This window comes from Schistocerca americana, chromosome 3, assembly GCF_021461395.2.
Source record: "Schistocerca americana isolate TAMUIC-IGC-003095 chromosome 3, iqSchAmer2.1, whole genome shotgun sequence".
Classification (NCBI taxonomy): domain Eukaryota; kingdom Metazoa; phylum Arthropoda; class Insecta; order Orthoptera; family Acrididae; genus Schistocerca; species Schistocerca americana.
Window position 1 is genome coordinate 630312480 of NC_060121.1, and position 20777 is coordinate 630333256.

The 20777-nt window shown below is 43.0% G+C and overlaps 1 protein-coding gene across 1 annotated transcript in view; it reads right to left on the reverse strand.

Annotated features, from left to right (window-relative positions):
• The window catches only part of LOC124605717 (cationic amino acid transporter 2-like), a 402039-nt gene that overhangs the window by 16124 nt on the left and 365138 nt on the right, over nt 1-20777 (reverse strand). The window contains exons 12-14 of the mRNA XM_047137592.1: nt 19789-19955; nt 19186-19352; nt 3405-3513 (exon numbers count right to left, since the gene is read on the reverse strand). Coding sequence (XP_046993548.1) covers nt 3405-3513; nt 19186-19352; nt 19789-19955 — 443 coding nt within the window. The remainder of the gene's footprint in view (nt 1-3404; nt 3514-19185; nt 19353-19788; nt 19956-20777) is intronic.

Here is a 20777-nt window from a genome sequence, read left to right on the forward strand (position 1 = left end):
ATGTCTATGGCCCTCTGAGTCTCATGGACGAATAGCGCGAGCTGGGTTTCACACGACCGTCTTTTTTGAAACCCATGCTGATTCCTACAGAATAGATTTCTAGTCTCCAGAAAAGTCATTATACTCTAACATAACATGTTCCAAAATGCTACAACTGATCGACATTAGAGATATAGGTCTATAGTTCTGCACATCTGTTCGACGTCCCTTCTTGAAAAGGAGAATGACCTGTGCCCTTTTCCAATCCTTTGGAATGCTACACTCTTCTAGAGACCTACGGTACACCACTGCAAGATGGGGGTCAAGTTCCTTCGTGTATTCTGTGTAAAATTGAACTGGTATCCCATCAGGTCCAGTGGCCTTTCCTGTTTGGAACGATTATAATTGTTTCTCTATCCCTCTGTCGTCTATTTCCATATCTACCATTTTGTCATCTGTGTGACAATCTAGAGAAGGAACTACAGTGCAGTCTTCCTCCGTGAAACAGCTTTGGAAAAAGACATTTAGTATTTCGGCCTTTAGTCTGTCATCCTTTGTTTCAGTGCCATTTGGGTCACAGAGTGTCTGGACATTTTGTTTTGATCCACCTATGGCTTTGACATAAGACCAAAATTTCTTAGGATTTTCTGCCAAGTCAGTACATAGAACTTTTCTTTTGAATTCATTGAACGCCTCTCGCATAACCCTCCTCACACTACATTTCACTTCACGTAATTTTTGTTTGTCTTCAAGGCTTTGGCTACGTTTATGTTTGCTGTGAAGTTCCCTTTGCTTCCGCAGCAGTTTTCTAACTCTGTTGTTGCACCACGGTGGCTCTTTTCCATCTCTTACAATCTTGCTTGGCACATACTCATCTAACGCCTATTGTACCCGCCTGGTTGCCCCTGTTCACAGTGTGCAACACACCAAGCAGTTTCCCAGGTGTTGTCCTTTACTTGGCTGATGCTGTCACATGCATGGAACCATAGACATGTGGATTTGACTGGCCCCTTTCTGAATGCCTATTGGCTGTTGGTCATTGATGCATATTCTCATTTTTTGTATGTCATTTATTATGTTTCCACATCCAAAACTGCCACATCACTGCCTTGTCCAAAATGTTTTACTTGAAGGCTTGCCCACAATGTTGGTGTCTGATAATGGTCTACAATTTTCATCGCAAGAGTTTTTGGCATTTTGCAATTCCTACGGTACCCTTCAAATCCTCGCCCTACTGTTCCATCCACAATCTAATACTGAGGCAAAATGGTTAGTGCAAAGGTTCAAAATTCAGATGAAAATGTACGCTGCTGGCTCTTCAGCCAACATTGCCTTAGATCGGTTTCTCTCCTTGTACCATTTCAAGGCATTTGGCAAGAAATGCCTGGCAGAACTACGCTATGGGCACAAGCTGAGGAAACTGCTACATCTCCTGCACCTTCCACCTGTTCACTAAACCCATGCAGCCACTGTACCTGTTCCAGCCAGATGTGGCTGTCTGGGTGCGCAGATTCAGACATTGTCCTAAATGGATTCCACCTGCCATCACCAGATGCCAGGGGCCCGCCACTTGGCGACATGCACACAGACGACAGCCTCTGCTCGAGGCACCATGATAAGCTTCAGCTTCGTGTGGATGACCGGGGGCCCCCTGATGTCACACCATCACCTCCAAGCTCATCCACATGATGTGTCACATTGCCTGGTGCAGCCAGTTCTCCACTCCCACACGGGTGAAGGCATCTGTCCTCGGTGACTGAACCAGCAGTTCTTCTATTGCTTCTTAAACCTCCATCAGGGATTCTGTCACCTGTGCCTGAGCAGCTGCTGAGATGAGTATCATCAGCACTGTGAGCACTGTCACCAGAGCCAATGCCCAAGATCGACATGGAAACAGCCCCGGCATTGCTGGTGTTACTACATGGTTTGACATTGGAAGATGGGTGCAGAATGTGTCTGGACCCAAAACACTTCAGATCATATACTCCTGTTGCAGCACCCCACTTTATCCAGAGCCCAGCAGATGAGGGGACAGCTTGGATGTCTCAAGAATCTGTGATAGTTTATTTAAGGCTAGGTGAGTTATACTCAGCCTCAGTGTTGTACTTGTACTTAATTACAACTGTAATACTACTGTTTGAAATTAATTGATGATAAATAAATTTGTAATTACAGTGATATTGAGGAACGTAAGTGCTTTCTGAAAAGAAATATGAATTTTTATAAGATGTTAATGTCTGACTAAAAATATTTCTCAGTTCATTGTGATTAAGAGTCAGTTGGTGTTTGAAATAACAAAAAATTTAGTGTCTTCATTGATGAAAAATGTTAGAAGGAAATGAAAATGTTAGAGTTTTGCAAGCTATGTCAGCTCAGTTACTGCTGTTGTGTCATAGTGAAAAAAAGGCAGAATGAAGAATGGTGCTTTTCAGACCAGTGCAAATCAAAGCACTTTACCATTTCCATATCTGTGATTTAGTTCAGGTCAGATGCTTGTATACTGTTTTTAACTCAGTTTGAATTATTATCTAGAGAAGCTCTTTGAAAATATGTAACAGAGATGGACACTAATAAAAGCTATAATTTTTAAGTTTTGATGAAATACTTCAGATTTTGTGAAAGCAAGAGTGGGCTTATGGGGAGTGATAACCAAACAACAATTTTTAACAGAAAAACTATTGACTCTAAGCCGTGTAATTTAAGTATCTGAACCTCACACACAGTTTTGCACAATATGACTTTGCTGGTTGACACTGAGGCCTTCTCAGAGGTAAGTGAACTTTTATATGTATAGTTGATATATTATCACTTTGGCTTACAAATACATTGCTGCAAAACAACTTTTGTTTTTATTCAATGACTGTGAGACTTAAACCTTAAAAGCAAATCAAGGATGATGCATCATAAACCACTAATTTTTGATGTTGGTTCTGGCAGCAATTGCTTGCCTACAGTTCTTCTTCTTCTTCTTCTTCTTCTTCTTCTTCTTCTTCTTCCCAAGATTCTGGAATTCCAGAAACTCTCTAGAAGGCAGTTTTTTTTCTGTCATGAAATCAGAAGTGTCAGAGAGAAAGAGAATGGACTATTTATGGATTAATAAATATTTTCTTCATCACATATTAAAGAATAATGGGAAAAGGCAAGAAAAACTAAGATGTACTACAGCTGAAGGAATGGAAAAATTAGGACGATAAAAGTAATCAATAATGTTTCACCACTATTCTTATAGAAGATTTTTTCTTCAACACAAAAATTAATAATGCATAAAATAAAATGAATTTATTAATGACTGACTTACACCTACATGCATCTATTGCCTTACTATATCACCATCAATGTCATTCCTGAAATTAATATCACATTCTCTTTTGAGAAACATAACAATAAAGTATTACTATACATACACACATTACATATTCACTTACCTATAACCAACCACACAGAAAACCTAATCCATGTATTTCTGTCAAGCATCAACATCAAATACAAATTGATGAGCACACTCAGAGCTGGAATCATTGGCACCAATGGAACCTGAAGCAAGATTTCATTTTAAATAAATGGTGCATACATTTATATCCAAGAAACAGACACCGTACTTTCCAGAAAATTTTTCCCATATGATCTTTGGCCCACTGATGGTGCTACATACACACATACACCTATACAGATGCATACATCTATACAGACACACATACATAGGGATTTCAGAAAGTAAGTTATACATGCCACTCCAAGCTTAGATCATTGCAGAATTAGAGCGGAACATTGTCAAAGAGAGTACATGTTCCAAGTTTTCTGAAGAGAGCTTTGTTGTGGGATGAATAACAGCTTCATCACAGCATGGGAATGAAATGGCACAGCAACTGGAAATGTACTGCAAAGTTGAAGTACAGAGGACAGTATGATTCAGATGGCCACAACATTTAAACTGCACACAGCTTCACTGTGAGATTTTGGCAGCATCTGGGCTAATTTGAATGTTGTGTCCAACCATAGTGAACTTTCACTAATAATTTGATCAGGGCCACACAAATGTTGGTGATGCTGATCAGAAAGGAAGGCCATTGACATAAACCACAGGTAGCAATGTTCAGATAATTGCCAAGCTGAAAGAACATTGGGGGAGAGAGATTTTCCAAAGATAAGGACATTCACACAGCAGTTCTTCAATGGCTTTGTGACCAATGAGCAAATTTCTATCATTGAGAAATTTAAGGTCTGGTAAATATGCTGAGCATTGTTTACAGAGACTTTGCAACTATTCTGAAGAACAGTGTCACATAGCTATGTCATTTCAGCTTCCAATAAACGTAACTTGAATTGCCATAACAACTTACTTTTTGAAGTTCTGTTGTATAAGCGCCAACCACATTCATGCCATTAAGAAAAAAAATCTTGCACAATTTTCAAACATATTTCATTTGTGTTTCACATGGGTCTTCATAATCTAATATCAAACTATTAAAAAAAATTATATAATTGGAGCTATGTACTACCTATCGCATTTCTACTGACAGCAGTTCTCAACCATATATATATGAATGACAGAAAGTAGTACTTGCTTTGGTATCAGTTTATGATAGCAGCTTTATATCATGCTGTAAAGCACTATTTGAGCTCATGAGTTTCTCAGTGAAAATTCTTTTTATCCTAATTTCCTGCCAATTTTTAATTTCAGAGCATGCGAGCTGAGGGAATTTAGTACCAAAAGAAGTCACAAATGAATACTAGCAATGGAGATGAAGTATATATGGGAGAGATTGACTGGGGTTCAGAAAAAGAAATTGACAAATTGAATGAGCTTTTGAATATTGCAGCCGAATGTTTATCACATTCTGTATGAATACCTTCATGTGAAACAATATTAAATGCCAACATTGAATGCACTGCATGGACTTCCACAGAGAATGAGCATATATCTGAAGGTACAAAACAGTCTTGTATGACTAGCATACTCGTGATTCACTGAAAGTGAATGTGCTGTATATTAGCACCCAAAAATTTTGTTGATATCCTAACATTTTTACACCACATTGTGAACCAAAAATAGCCTATTCTTCAGTAACAAAGACTAGCTTACTTCACATCTGCAAAATAAGGACTCAATATTATGTTGGCCTTATTGTTTAATGGTGCAACAACTTTTACTCTGATGCACATTCTACCTTCTTCCTCCAACTGTATTTATAGGTTTCTATTAATTGCACAGATAATTGTCATTGGAGAAATATCATTGTACAAAATATGCACTTTATTGGTGATGTGTAAATAAATTCTGCAAGCCAAGGAATGATACTAGCATGCCTCAGAGTTTTTACAGCTGTGCATGCACTACGATTATCAACATTGCCTGTAAAGAACACACACCTGATGTGAGATAACCCCGACTTCCTTTTCTTCATTAAATGTGTCAGCTAGGTGGCAACAAGTTGTCAGGTGATCAAATTGAAGAAGAAAGGATTGAGAAACACACACACACACACACACACACACACACACACACACACACACACACACACACACACACACACACCATTTTGGTTTATTCATCTCATAACATACATTCGCAATCCATTTAGTTGCATACAGGAGTCAAAAATTTGTAACACAGTTACAATGATTTTTTTTTACTAATAAATAACAGCACTAAAATAAACAACATATATTGATGTTTCTTGGGATAAGTAACACATTGTGTCCAGCTCAAATTCCCAGTTTATCCTGCATGAATTCATTAACAGAGTAATAAGATTTCAGTGTCAGTGCCTCATTTAGCTTTCTTTTAAGTGGACCTAAATACATCTATATTAAAGTGTTCCCTTTTAATTTGCTATCAGTTTTCACTCCCATGTACTCAGGTTCCTAGGTTCACAGTTTGAGGTGCTGGCTGGGGAGCATAAAATTTTCTTTGTTGCTTCCATCATGTGAACGAACAAAATGGTTTTCCTTAAATAATTCAGTCTGGAGTACAGGAAGATAATAATCTCATGGCAGAATTAATATTTTAAGTTTTCAAATAATTTAGAACATCACTTTTTATCATTTACAGTGCATATATTTCAAATAATTTCTTCTGTATTTGTAGTATCCACACCACATATGTCAAGTCATCCCAAGGTACAATACCATACTTGATAATCGATTCAAAGTAGCTCAATATGGTACTTTTCATGTGTCCATGTCAGTTTCAGTTGATAATATTTGCATTGCAAATGCAAAGCCACTCAATTTGTTTGCTAGACACTCAATGTGTGCGGCCAGCTCACATTTTTATCCACATTTAAACCTAAGAATTAGACTGAGCCAACTTCTTCTATATCTTGGTTGTTGTGAACAATCTAAATCTACTCACATTTTGACTGGTTTTGAATTGCATTGTGTGAGTCTTAGATATGTTTAGTTTCACCCGATTTAGTTGAAACCAAGTTTGTCATACTGAGGGTACTAATCACAGATTTGGGAATTTTTTTCAAATCTTCAATTTCAACTAACAGAAGTATCATCTGCAAATAGAACTGATGGGGAGCTGATATTTAATGGTAAATCATTAACATAGAAGAGAAATAGGACAGGCCTAATATGGAGTATTATGAAACACCCCGACTTATTTTTTTTCCAGTCTGAATAATAATTTGCCTCATTCAAAGAGAAAACAACTCTTTGATATCTGTCTGATATTAAGCCATTGTAGGGCACTGCTCCTAATGCCATACTTTTCAAGTTTGCAAATAAGCAATGCATGGTTTACAGAATCAAACATCTTTGTGAGATTGCAGAAAATTTCTGCCACCTTATTGCTCTTGTTTAACGATGTACTTATTTTCTCAATGAAACTGTTCACTGCATCTATGATGTCTTTCCCTCATTGAAAACCTAATTGATTGTGCAGAGTAATAGAATTGGAATGAAGGTTTGGATTTGAGCAACAGCAAGGTTTTCAGTATTTTGATATGACTGGGAGAATTCAAATAGGACAATGATTTCCCATGATCTCTCCTGATTTATTTTTGAGGAGTGGTTGGACTTCAGCACATTTCAGTACATCTGAGAAATACCTCTCTTCAAAACACTGATTTAGTTTTTGATTTTCCACATCCTTCACAGAAACTGAAAAAATTTTATAAAGTTTTCACAGCTTTTATTTAGGCCAAAGAAATTTACTTTCTTGTGATAATCTGTTAGACTTTCATCACACTTTGCTTAAGTTATAAAGAATTCACTAAAGCACTCTAGTATTTGAGTTGGACTTACAATTTTTGAAATTTTTTGGTTACAGGCTTTGTCTTATTTTTATGGTTTAAAATTAGCCAATTATGTGTCAACTGTTCTTCTGCCTTGACAACTTTTTAAATATAGTTTCACAGAGTCTAACATATTCAATAAAATCAATAACTACACACACACACACACACACACACACACACACACACACACACACACACACACACAAGAAAAGGATTAACTTTTACAAGCTTTCTGAGCCAGTGGCTCCTCCTCCTCCTGGCAGAAGAGTTGAAGGGGAAGGAAGGGGAGTGAATGAAAATGACTGGAGAGGTTTACACAAAGGGGTACAGTTCAGAAGAGTCGCCCAGAACCCTGGGTCATGGGAGACTTACTGGACGGAGTGAAAAGGAGAAATTGATTGTTGGGGACTGCATTGGATGAGATTAGAAATCCAGAGCGCTTAAAAGTGGTAGACGGAGTTATGTGCAAGACAGAGATATTACTCCTAAAATACAAGGAGGAAATGGGTGGCATCTCTGCAGTTTTGTCTTCTTGATGATGGGTCATAATCTTTTAGTTAACATGTGACAACTGACAAGTAACAAACAGGATATGGCCAAAAGTAGTGCTTGTGTAACTTTTCCAATTGTCCCACTTTTTGCACAGGCTTAACGAGATCTTTACCTAGCTGCCCCTTCCCCCAACTCCCTCCCAGAGTTCCATCTTCATTCTTACTACACAGTATGTGAGAGTGGTGAGCTCATGATGGTTTTCAACAACTGCCATAGGGACCACATCTGGTGGTCATGCATAAATCTTTTCAACTCTTTCTTGGGCCATTTTCTTGATTCACTGGCACCATTTGATGGTACCACTTGTGACAGAATTAACCAAAAGAGCTTTGTACAAGTCTTCTTGAGACTCCTTTCATAAAGTGCAAGATTTTGTCAGCTTCTGCCATATTCAGGTCCGTGATGTGGTGAAGGGCCAAAACATTCTGTATTTCTGACTGTGCCATTCCCCCGTGACAATTTTTCTTGCACTAAGTGGACTTGCTGCTGAGTGCTGCAAAATGCTTTCTCCAATTCAGCCAGGAATCTGTCCCAACTATTGAGCTTCTCGTCATTCTCAGATCATTGCTGGCATGTGTCATCCAACCAGAAGTACATATGTGGAAAACACATCAATTCATCTCACCTATTGTGTTTGGTAACACAATCAAATCCTTTCAACTTTTGTAGGATTCTGACAAGCATCTCTGGAAAATACTGATGGATGCCTGATGCGCAGCTCACTGACATGTTTTGGAATCCATCCATTTCCTCAATATACAGATCTTAGGAACAATATTACATCTGCATTCCGGGTCGTGTCCATGTCGGCAATGGCTTTTACGTTGCATAATTGGAGCATTGATGAAGCAGATGTATTTAAGTACCCACTATCTTCACCAAACAATGTCAAGTGAAACACCACTTAAGTATAAATACGATTGTCAATGAAGTACAACACTTAGCACTGAAAGCACACTTATTATGAACACTGACATACAACCAGGAAAGAACTGATGTCCTGGATGGAGAATGATGCTATACATACAAACATCAAATATTCCAAAATTCTGCTATTTATACAGGTGCCCCATTTGAGAGAGGCCCAACAAACATGTGTAGTAATTCTCTGAAATTGCACCACGTGATTTGTGACATTTGATGTGGCAACATTTCACTCTGCAACACTGTGGCTGGTGCTCAGTGTTTACTGTCAAAAATTGGTAATCTGTCTAAGTGTATGAGTTTCTTGTGAAACAATATTGGATTACTAATTTCATTCAGATATGTCAGTGAGTGTTTGTTGAACCATTTGGTGACCAGCATATACCATCTATATGCATAAAAAAGTTAGTGAACAAGATGGAGAACAGTACAATGGTGTTGAATCTTCACAGCTGGGGACAGTTGCCATTATCATAAGAAAAAGTGACCAACTTGAAAAAGCCATTGTTGACCTCTCCTGCAAAGTCTGTTCAATGTTTATCTCAAGAACATGAAATGTCATGGAGCATGGTTGGTTGGCTGGTTGGTTGGTTTGGGGGATTAAAGGGACCAGACTGCTACGGTCATCGGTCCCTTTGTCCAAGTACTAAAAAACACCCACAGAGAAGAAAAAAAAAAAAAAAAAAAAAAAAAAAGTAACAGAATAGAGCACAGACGACACGGAACAAGAGAAACTGAGACAAAGACCAGACAAAACGAACTAAAAGCACACAGAGTGTGACGGTGGTTGGCCAACCAGAGAAATAAAAAAGGAAAAGCCAACCACTTGAAACACATTAAAAAATCAGTTTAAAACCGGAGGCCAAAGGCCAGTATCAACACAAAACAATAAGATACAAACAGAAACACTCAGATTAAAGAATAAAAACCCCCTGCCCGAATAAAACGTAAAACTAAGTCAGCCATAGCCGAGTCATCTGTTAAAAGGGCAGGGAGCGAGTCAGGCAGTGCGAACGACTGCCTGAGCGCAGCTAAAAACGGACACTCCAATAAAACATGAACCACGGATAAAACGGAGCCGCAGCGACATAGAGGCGCGTCCTCACGGCGCAATAAGTAGCCGTGCGTAAGCCGAGTGTGCCCAATGCGCAGCCGGCAGAGGACAACAGACTCCTTGCGAGAGACCCGCAAGGAGGAGCGCCACACACCGGTAGCCCCCTTGATGGCCCGAAGTTTGTTGCGTGAAGGCAGGGCGCGCCATTCAGTGTCCCAAAGGTCCAGAATTTTGCGGCGTAGGAACGCTCGCAAATCTGTCTCCGGGAGGCCAACGTCCAGAGATGGTGCACTAGTCGCCTCTTTTGCCAGCCGGTCAACATTCTCGTTGCCGGGGATCCCAACATGGCCTGGGGTCCACACGAAGACCGCAGAGCGGCCGCAATGCGCAAGAGTATGCAGGGACTCATGGATAGCCATCACCAGACGGGAACGAGGAAAACACTGGTCGAGTGCTCGTAAACTGCTCAGGGAATCGCTACAGATCACGAAGGACTCACCTGAGCAGGAGCGGATATACTCTAGGGCTCGAAAGATGGCGACTAGCTCTGCAGTGTAAACGCTGCAGCCAGCCGCCAAGGACCATTGTTCGGAATGGTCCCCTAGTGTTAGCGCATACCCGACACGACCAGCAAACCATCGAACTGTCGGTGTAAACAATTCCAGAGCCCTGATACGTGGCAAGGATGGAATAAAAGCGGCGGCGGAAGGCCTCTGGAGGGACCGAGTCCTTCGAGCCCTGTGCCAAGTCGAGCCGAAGGCAAGGGCGAGGAACACACCACGGGGGTGTACGTAGAGGCGCCTGGAAAGGAGGCGGAACAGGGAAAAACCCAAGCCGGCAGAGAAGCTCCTTGACGCGTACGGCAATCGGACAACCCGACCGGGGCCGACGGTCCGGCAGATGGACGACCGACTGTGGGAACAGGACACGGTAATTTGGATGCCCGGGCAAACTAAAAACATGGGCAGCATAAGCAGCCAGTAATTGTTGGCGTCGTACCCGCAGTGGAGGTACACCTACCTCCACTAGTACGCTGTCCACAGGGCTGGTGCGGAAAGCACCAGTGGCAAGGCGTATCCCGCTGTGGAGAATTGGGTCCAGCACTCGTAACGCAGATGGGGATGCTGAGCCATAAGCCAGGCTCCCATAATCCAAACGGGACTGGATTAACGCCTGGTAGAGCCGCAACAGGGTAGAGCGGTCGGCGCCCCAGCGGGTGTGGCTCAAGCATCTCAGAGCGTTTAGATGCCGCCAACACGTCTGTTTAAGCTGCCGGATATGAGGCAGCCAAGTCAACCGGGCATCGAAAACCACCCCCAAAAACCTGTGGGTCTCCACCACAGCAAGGAGTTCGTCGGCAAGATAAAGCCGCGGCTCAGGATGGACTGTGCGGCGCCGGCAGAAATGCATAACGCGGGTCTTGGCTGCCGAAAACTGAAACCCATGCGCTACAGCCCAAGACTGCGCCTTACGGATAGCGCCCTGTAGCTGACGTTCAACAGCTGCAATGCCAGGAGAGCTGTAATAAATGCAGAAGTCGTCAGCATACAGGGAAGCGGAGACAGCATTTCCCACGGCCGCAGCAAGCCCGTTAATGGCTATTAAAAACAGACAGACACTTAAAACAGAGCCCTGTGGCACACCATTCACCTGGACGTGGGAGGAACTATACGAGGCCGCGACTTGCACGCGGAAGGTACGACACGACAGAAAATTGCGGATAAAAATCAGCAGAGGACCCCGAAGACCCCATCCATGAAGCGTAGAAAGAATGTGATGACGCCATGTCGTATCGTACGCCTTTCGCATGTCGAAAAAGACAGCGACCAGGTGCTGACGGCAGGCAAAAGCAGTATGGATGGCCGACTCCAGGCTCACCAGATTGTCTGTGGCGGAGCGGCCTCTACGGAACCCACCCTGAGACGGAGCCAGAAGGCCCCGAGACTCCAGTACCCAATGCAAGCGCCGGCTCACCATCCGTTCAAGCAACTTGCAAAGAACGTTGGTGAGGCTAATGGGACGGTAGCTGTCCACCTCCAGAGGGGTCTTTCCAGGTTTCAAAACGGGGATGACAATGCCTTCCCGCCATTGCGACGGAAACTCCCCCTCAACCCAAAGACGGTTGTAAAGATCGAGAAGGCGCCGCTGGCAGTCCACTGAAAGGTGTTTCAGCATCTGACAGTGGATGCCATCTGGCCCAGGAGCGGTATCAGGGCAAGCAGCTAGGGCACTGCGAAATTCCCACTCACTGAATGGAGCATTGTAAGATTCCGGGTGGTTGGTGCGAAACGAAAGGCTCCGACGTTCCAGCCGCTCTTTAATGGAGCGGAAGGCCTGGGGGTGATTCTCAGAAGCAGAACTCATAGCAAAATGCTCTGCTAAGCGATTTGCAATGACGTCGGGGTCAGTACACACGGCTCCATTCAGTGAGAGCGCAGGGACGCTGGCAGGGGTCCGATAGCCGTAGGCGCGTCGAATCTTGGCCCAGACCTGCGAGGGAGTGACATGGAGGCCAATGGTGGACACATACCGCTCCCAGCACTCCTTCTTGCCTTGGCAGATAAGGAGGCGGGCCCGCGCACGCAGCCGTTTGAAGGCGATAAGGTGCGCTAAGGAGGGATGTCGCTTGTGACGCTGGAGCGCCCGCCGGCGATCTTTAATCGCTTCAGCGATCTCAGGCGACCACCAAGGCACAGCCTTCCGCCGAGGAGACCCAGAAGAACGGGGAATGGCAGATTCAGCGGCAGTAACGATGCCGGTGGTGACCGATTGAACCACCGCATCAATGTCATCAGTAGAGAGAGGCTCAAAAGCGGCAGTGGAGGAGAACAAATCCCAGTCAGCCTTATTCATAGCCCATCTGCTAGGGCGCCCAGAAGAGTGACGCTGTGGTAGTGACAAAAAGAGCGGAAAGTGGTCACTACCACACAGGTCGTCATGCACACTCCATTGGACAGACGGTAAGAGGCTATGGCTACAGATTGAAAGGTCAATGGCGGAGTAGGTGCCATACGCCACACTGAAGTGTGTGAAGGCACCATCATTTAACAGCGAGAGATCGAGCTGCGACAAGAAATGCTCAACGATGGCGTCCCAACCCGTGGCCACTGACCCACCCCACAGAGGGTTATGGGCGTTGAAGTCGCCCAATAGCAAGAAAGGTGGCGGCAATTGGGCGACCAGGGCAGCCAGGACAGGCTGCGAGACATCACCATCCGGTGGAATGTAAAGACTGCAGACGGTAACAGCCTGTGGCGTCCACACGTGGACAGCGACAGCCTCTAAAGGCGTCTGGAGAGGGACAGACTCGCTGTGCAGAGTGTGAAGGACATATATGCAGACGCCACCAGACACCCTTTCATAAGCTGCTCGGTTCTTATAATAACCCCGATAGCCACAGAGGGCGGGGGTTCGCATCGCTGGAAACCAAGTTTCCTGGAGAGCAATGCAGAAGAAAGGGCGAAGGCTGATAAGTTGGCAGAGCTCAGCTAAATGGTGGAAGAAACCGCTGCAGTTCCACTGGAGGATGGTGTTGTCCATGGCTGGGAAAGCCATGACGGGACTGGGAAGGCAGATTACGCCACTGGGTCACCTGCTGCCGCCGATGGAGCATCCGTGCAAATGCCATCCATTGCATCCGAGGGACCGGCAAGAGCGAGGTCCTCAGTGGACGCCAGAATCTCCACCTCGTCCTCAGAGGCAGAGCTTGTAGGAAGCGGTGGGATCGGTGCCACTGCAATACCGTTGGTCTTGGGGACTTTCTTCTTTTTCTGCTTGTCACGCTGTGCCTTCGGCGGTTCAGGCTGCATGGGCTTCACTGGGTCAGTCTCAGGGACAGACGACGACCGCGAGGCCCGACGACCAGGGACTGGCAGTTGTTTCAACCACTTGCGGGCGTCCACTTTTCCACTGGTCGGAACTTGCGAAGGGAGGTCCCCAAGGAATCCCTTCCTGGCGAGAGCAGCCGAAGAAGTCTTACGCTTCTCCGGCTGGGAAGGGGGAGCTGATGTCCCCGATGGTTGGGAGGGTGTTGCTCCTGGAGAAGATGGAGCAGGAGCAACAGGGTGTGAAGTGCCCCCCACAAGCAAGGGGGCCGGTGGAGGCTGACCGATCTTAGAGCCAATTCGTGATGACGGGAGAACCGTCGTTGCAGCAGCGGCGTAGGTTGACAGCATTGCCACAGGATGGAGCCTCTCATATTTCCGTCTAGCCTCGGGGTAGGTCAGCCGGTCCAAGGTCTTATATTCCATTATCTTCCGTTCTTTCTGCAATATCCTGCAGTCCGGTGAGCAGGGGGAATGGTGTTCTCCGCAGTTAACACAGATAGGAGGCGGGGCACATGGAGTATCGGGATGCGAAGGACGTCCACAATCCCGACACGTGATGCTGGAAGTACAGCGAGATGACATGTGCCCGAACTTCCAGCATTTAAAACACCGCATCGGAGGAGGGATATATGGTTTCACATCACAACGGTAAACCATCACCTTAACCTTTTGGGGTAAGACATCACCCTCAAAGGCCAAGATGAAGGCACCGGTGGCGACCTGATTATCCCTCGGACCCCGATGGACGCGCCGGACGAAGAGAACACCTCGTCGTTCGAGGTTGGCGCGTAATTCATCGTCGGACTGCAGAAGAAGATCCCAGTGGAATATAATACCCTGGACCATGTTCAGACTCTTATGCGGCGTGATGCTAACGGAAACATCCCCCAACTTGTCACAATTGAGCAACCTCTGTGACTGGGCAGAGGATGCCGTTTTTATCAACACCGATCCAGACCGCATCTTGGACAAGCCCTCCACCTCACCGAACTTGTCCTCTAAATGCTCTACAAAGAACTGAGGCTTCACGGATAGAAAAGATTCCCCATCAGCTCTGGTACACACAAGATATCTGGGCGAATACGTCTCACTGTCACGCAATGCCTGTCGTTCCTCCCATGGTGTGGTGAGGGAGGGGAACGATTTGGGGTCATAAACGTTACCTTTAAAATGGGCTCTCGAACGCTTAGAGACTGCTGACGGCTGGCCGCCAGCGAGAGATGATGTACCACGCTTCATTGCGGGTCATCCGCCCTGATGCCACCTACTCCGACCAAGGGCCCTCCCCACGGGCGCCACCCAGCCACAGCAAGGGCCACCTGGCAGGATGGCCAGTGCCGGGAGTCCCGATGCCCCAGGGAGATGGGCATCTACTCCTTGGCATACGTGGGGAGTTAACGGCGCAGGCATCAGCAGAGCGATCCCTGTGTTGTCAGGGGGCTACAACCAAGAGGGTACATGGCGGCCCCACCACAACGGACTGGCTACCGTGCTGGATGTTAGGTGACATGTGGTCCATGGGCGTCGCCAGTGCAGAAAATGGCCCTGCACAGTGCTTGGCAGAAAGAGCACGCAGGAGCGCATCCATGCCCAAGCGATGGAGAGCGGGCAGGACTGCAATGCAACGACGAATAAGATGGCGAAAGTCCTCAACACAACATGGACACAATGCACCAAGTAAGGCGCCCTTCCCCAATTGGCTCGCTCTTCGGAAAAATTTTGAGATATGGAGGTCAAACCCGACAGGGGACCATCACATAAGGCCGAAACGTTTGAGACTCCTTTTAGTCGCCTCTTACGACAGGCAGGAATACCGCGGGCCTATTCTAACCCCCGAACCCGCAGGGGGGGTCATGGAGCATGTCACAGAGTTGCAAAGAAAGGTGGCATGTAGCCATACAGGTTTACAGTTGTTCAGGAACTGTATGTCAATCACAAAGACAAACACCTTACATTTTTCCATTTCATCAATTTGTTGCGCAGAGGCCAGGAGTATTGCAGTACACATGGTTCAATGATGAGGTGTAGTTCCACCTCTCTGGCTATGTAAACTCTCAGAATACACATTTGTGGTATAATGAAAATCGACTTCCACTGGTTAAGCAACTCCTGCATTCACAAAAGATTGGCATGTTCTGTGCAGTATCACAGAGTCACACCACTGAACTATTTTTTTTTTTTCCAGTCCATTCTGACAAGCGTAGTTTACATCAAAATGTTTCAGGAATTTGTGAACCAGTTGGATGATGAAGAACTTAAATTGGCTGGTACCAACAGCATGGCACCATGTGACCATGGCTGAGATTGAAACATTCTTCCTCTGCAGAGTCATTTTGAAAAGACTGTGGCCACCAGGGTCACTTGATTTAACAACACCTGACTTTTTCCTATGGGATGGCCTAAAAGGCAAGGTCTACAGCAACAAACCATACAACTTAGACAATTTACAAGAGACCATCATCCATGAAATTCAGGCAGTGAGCCATAGCTTCTGGGAGCAACATTCGAGAATCTGCGGCATCATCTTCAACTGTGTTTACAAGTCAAGGGTGGTCAATTCCAGCATCTTTTGTGATTCACCTTTGTCTCCACATGAACAAGGTACGACATGTTCATTTCATTTCCTGATTTTTATGTGAAGCCTTTAAGTGCAATTTAAGCAAATGTATGTTTGTGGGGCCTCTTTCAAGAGGGACATCAAGTACAAAAATCAAATATTCCAGAATATACAAAAGTAAGATATTTTGAGAACCTCCCAGAAATGATAAATACTAAATAAAAAATACTTGCTGGTGGTCAGCTTTGAACTGATGACCTGCAGCATGCCAGCCAGTGATGCTAACCACTATGCCTCACTGCTAGCATGACAATACATGGCAATTTGTGGTATGGTAATGGCACGTCATTTTCACTTTTAGGTCTATATGAATGCATTTACAGATAATAAGCACTTCTCTCTTCCTTGTAGGATTATTTTACTTAGTGTAGGAAATTGTATCTAAGATCTTATCGTACTAGAAACTATCTTGCATGTGGTGATGGTGGTATTCTGTCGCACAGATTGACATACAAATGCAGCAAGTGCATATTCCATTCTGTAACATCAGATTACAGCTCACCATGTCAAAGTCAGGTACCTGTATGACAGCTGTGCCACAAAAATGTGAACAGATCAGATCTCATTGTCAACCCAAGTTAGCTGTGTCAGGTACCAGTTGACACACATGTGTCAGCTGAGCCACCATACATACTGAAGTTTTTTCTGGATTCCATTTCTACAAGCTGTGGACCATGTGGGCTTCCCACCAACGTGTTTGGAAGTTTGTTTGGCACTTTCCATCCATTTTCACTTTCACTTCAGTGCACCCACGAAATACACAATGCCCTGTGATTGTGAGGAAGGTTCACTTCATTCTGGACATATGTCAGTTGTTCTCCCATGTTCATACTATTTGACAATATGCTCATCACCAAGGAGTATATATCCTCCAGGATCAGTGTTTGAGTGGAACTACAGTGCAACACCATTACCATGATTTCCAGCTAATAGACACCAGAACTGAATTTCATTGTTGTCACTTGCTCATTTCCTCTTTCATGTAGAATAAAGACTTTTTGGTAAACATGTACTTTATCAGTTTCTGTCATCACACCATCACCATAGTCTACATCCTGAATGAAGCACATGGGTATGACAATAAAGATGTCTGACTGCATGACTGACATGTAAGTGATGTACTCATATGTTCCCACTTCACCTGCACCACCTTATTTTGAGTCCAGCCAGTTCATTCATGAGCCATGCCTCATCAAAAAACTATGCTTTATTTTATTTATTTTTATTTCATACTCCACTGATCTGTCTTCAACAGGCTGATAAGAATACAGTGTGTGTCAATTGAGTCTCTTTTTCCATTTTGTATGACAATTTGTGTGATAATTTTTAAACAAATGAATGAGTATCTACATAATAGCACTGCACGACAATGGACAAGACTATATCGAGGTACCTCAGAGCTCAAACGGCATGTAGGAATTGGATTCTGATTTGTGACAACAGTCAATATAACAGGCTTGTCACTGGATCATGCAACATTCCTTTTATGAATGTGGTGCACTTTATACACACTACAGTGTTTCCATTGTCAGTGATATGGTTTGGTGCTTGCATTGCGATGTTGGAAGACAAAATAGATGTGCAGCTGATACAGACTCCACATACACAAAATCTTCACATACTGAGAACAATGACAGTCCTGACCAATTGCAAAGTAATATTTTCTGAATAATTAGTATTTTCTTGAGCAAATGATGGTCCAGTACAAATATATACATAAAAGATGCCTTTTTAGGCCCAAATGTATTCATCTCAAAATGGTTGGATGTCTGTGACAGTGTGGTACCAGATATGTTCCTGTAGACCTGGAATTCTTCACAGGACAGTCAACTGGATGCTCCAAGTATATGCCCATCAATGCAACAACATATTCTGGGGGATTAACCTGTGTCCAGTGGGATACACGAGTGGATAGCAGAACACAGTGAGATCGAAAACATAAAGCCAATGACAAAATGAATAAAGTTGGAAAACTAGCCTTATCCTCTACCAAGAATTTGTATTTACTTTTGGACAAGGTATCAAGTGGTAAAGTAACCATACCCATTTTGAGGGCTAAACATATCTTATTAAGAATTATGAACTATTCATTCTGGTGACTATGTCATTTCTCCACAATGAATACGTTAACACTGTAACAAAGCAAAATTTGCTCTATGCAGGAATCAAACTGAGCCATAACATCACATGGGTGCTTTCCAGTCAGTTGACTATGCCACAGAGCTACAAAGATAGTATACTAAGTAAGATGCATGAAACTCAAACTCATGACATCAGCTGTGTTTCCTTGAGCTACAATGTGTGTTTCTTACACTGATAGTCAAAAAGGTGCTAATCCTTCAGGTACATCCATTATTATGAGCAGTGCTGTAGCACCTCTAATGTGATCAGCTCCTGGGTAAAATGGTGGGTGATTTCACCTCCATCCATTATTTATTTATTTATTTATTTATTTATTTATTTATTTATTTATTTATTTATTTATTTCAATAGAGTGTACCTACCGAACTATCCTCTCCCTCACAGTGTCTTCAATTTGCATAACACATACAGCTAATAGAAAGACATTGTTTAACAGATTATAGTATCACTGTTCTAGAACTTAACATTTGCACTGATTTCTTTGTTGTAACTATGTTAGCTTTGGCAGGGGCTAAATGGGAAAGTCAGTGAAGACCTGTAACTAAAAGATATACAGAAGGAACAGAAAAAATATTGAAAATGATGAAGTCCTAACTCAGTGGCACCATAGTTCTTAGAGTGTGATTTACTGTTTAATATTTTTATGACTAATTACTTATGTGCCACCAACACAATTACAAGGAGATCTGAATTATATCGCAAAAGTCTTGTTTGCCCACTAGACCAATGCTGTAATTTTATGTACTCATTTGGCATATTGTATGAGATGTTCTCTTAAACTATTCTAATAAAAACTGAATCATAAATATTTGAGTAGATACATAAATATGTGATATATGAGACCTTGAATGATAGATCCTTTGTAGACACCGGTTGTCTTGCAATTACTGCCAGGGTAAGCATCATCAGAAAAGCCAAGACAGCTAATAGAATCACTGCCCACATCTCCCCTTGTTGTACAAAGTCTCCAGCATGTATTAATGTTGCACAAAACATTAATGCAATTAAACCTGTAAAGTAGTTAAACATAAGATTTCACCAAACTGAAAAATTATGTGAATTTGTAATTTTGATACATTGCTATGTTCAACATGCAACCACTAACAACTGATATTTCTTCCCCATCTTATTTTTTATTATGACCTGAAGAGAGAAAGTTCAAATGTATACAAATTCTACTTATATACAAAATAAGTTCTGTTATTACCAGTTTCTGGTGTTACCAACCAAATCCCACTAAAAAAATTGTTGCTCTGAGCACAAAAGTGTAAAATGGTTCTATGATTAATGTAAGGAAGAAAAGTATAAATTTAACAACCACAGAAAAAAAACTGCACTGTAAGAAAGTACCAACAGATGTAAATTACAGATAAACACAGTGAAGATATATTCTTAAAAGCCATCACATTAACTTTCTTAAAAGAAGAATTGATACAAAATACTTACTGAAAATTACAACAGCCCACTTAGTTATTGTAGAAGTGAGTTCTGTAGGATATTTTAATAAGGAGAAATTGAAGAGGTGTTTCAGTGACAGCAAAACAGCATTGAACACATTAATCTCCTTCTTAGGCAAATCATGTTCAAATGATGCAGGAGATGGATCTTCATACCTATAACAAGATACAATATTTTGTACACATGTAAACAATCTGTTCATTCTCTCACTGCACTGTGATGAATAGATTAGTCATCAAGTCATGTAACTGACAAGGAAACATCACCAACATGACCTCATAGTTTAAGAAGAAAGAAGCATACTGACAATGTCAGGCCCAGTTATCAATCTTGAGCAAAAATTTTAGCCATAATTCTGCTAGTATACATTTACGACCTTCTGAAAGTACAGGTTTCAAACTTCATATCAACAAAAATAATCTTTTTTAAAAAATATAATATAATTGGATAGATAAAAAAATTATTCACCAAGCAGCAGAAGGGGAATGCGCAAATAAAGGTATTTAAATTTGTTAGCTTTTGGAGCCAGTGGCTCCTCCTCCTGGGAAAAGGGTTAAGGGGAAGGAAGAGATGTGGAGGAAAAGAAGTAGTGAGGTTCAGGAAATAGGAAGTCACTAAGAATCCTGGGTGTGAGGAGACTTAGCAGACAGGATGAGGATGTTGGGGTCTGCACTAGACAAGATTTGAAAACCTGAGAGCTTATAAAGATGGAAGATAGGGCAATACACAATACAGAGATTACTGACAGATCATAGTGCCTGAATTAATAAAAGTGGAAAGCTAAGTGCATAGTATATGGTAGAGGTGGAGATGGGGGAAAAGTAGACATGTCAGAGAATGAAATATTTAGAAAACGAGAGATGTAGGCAACTAAAAGGGAGTGAAGAACATAATTTATTTAGAGGAAGTGGTGAGACCAAAGAAATTACCATAAATTAAGGCCAAGTGGGTGGCAAGAACCAAGGACACGTTGTAAT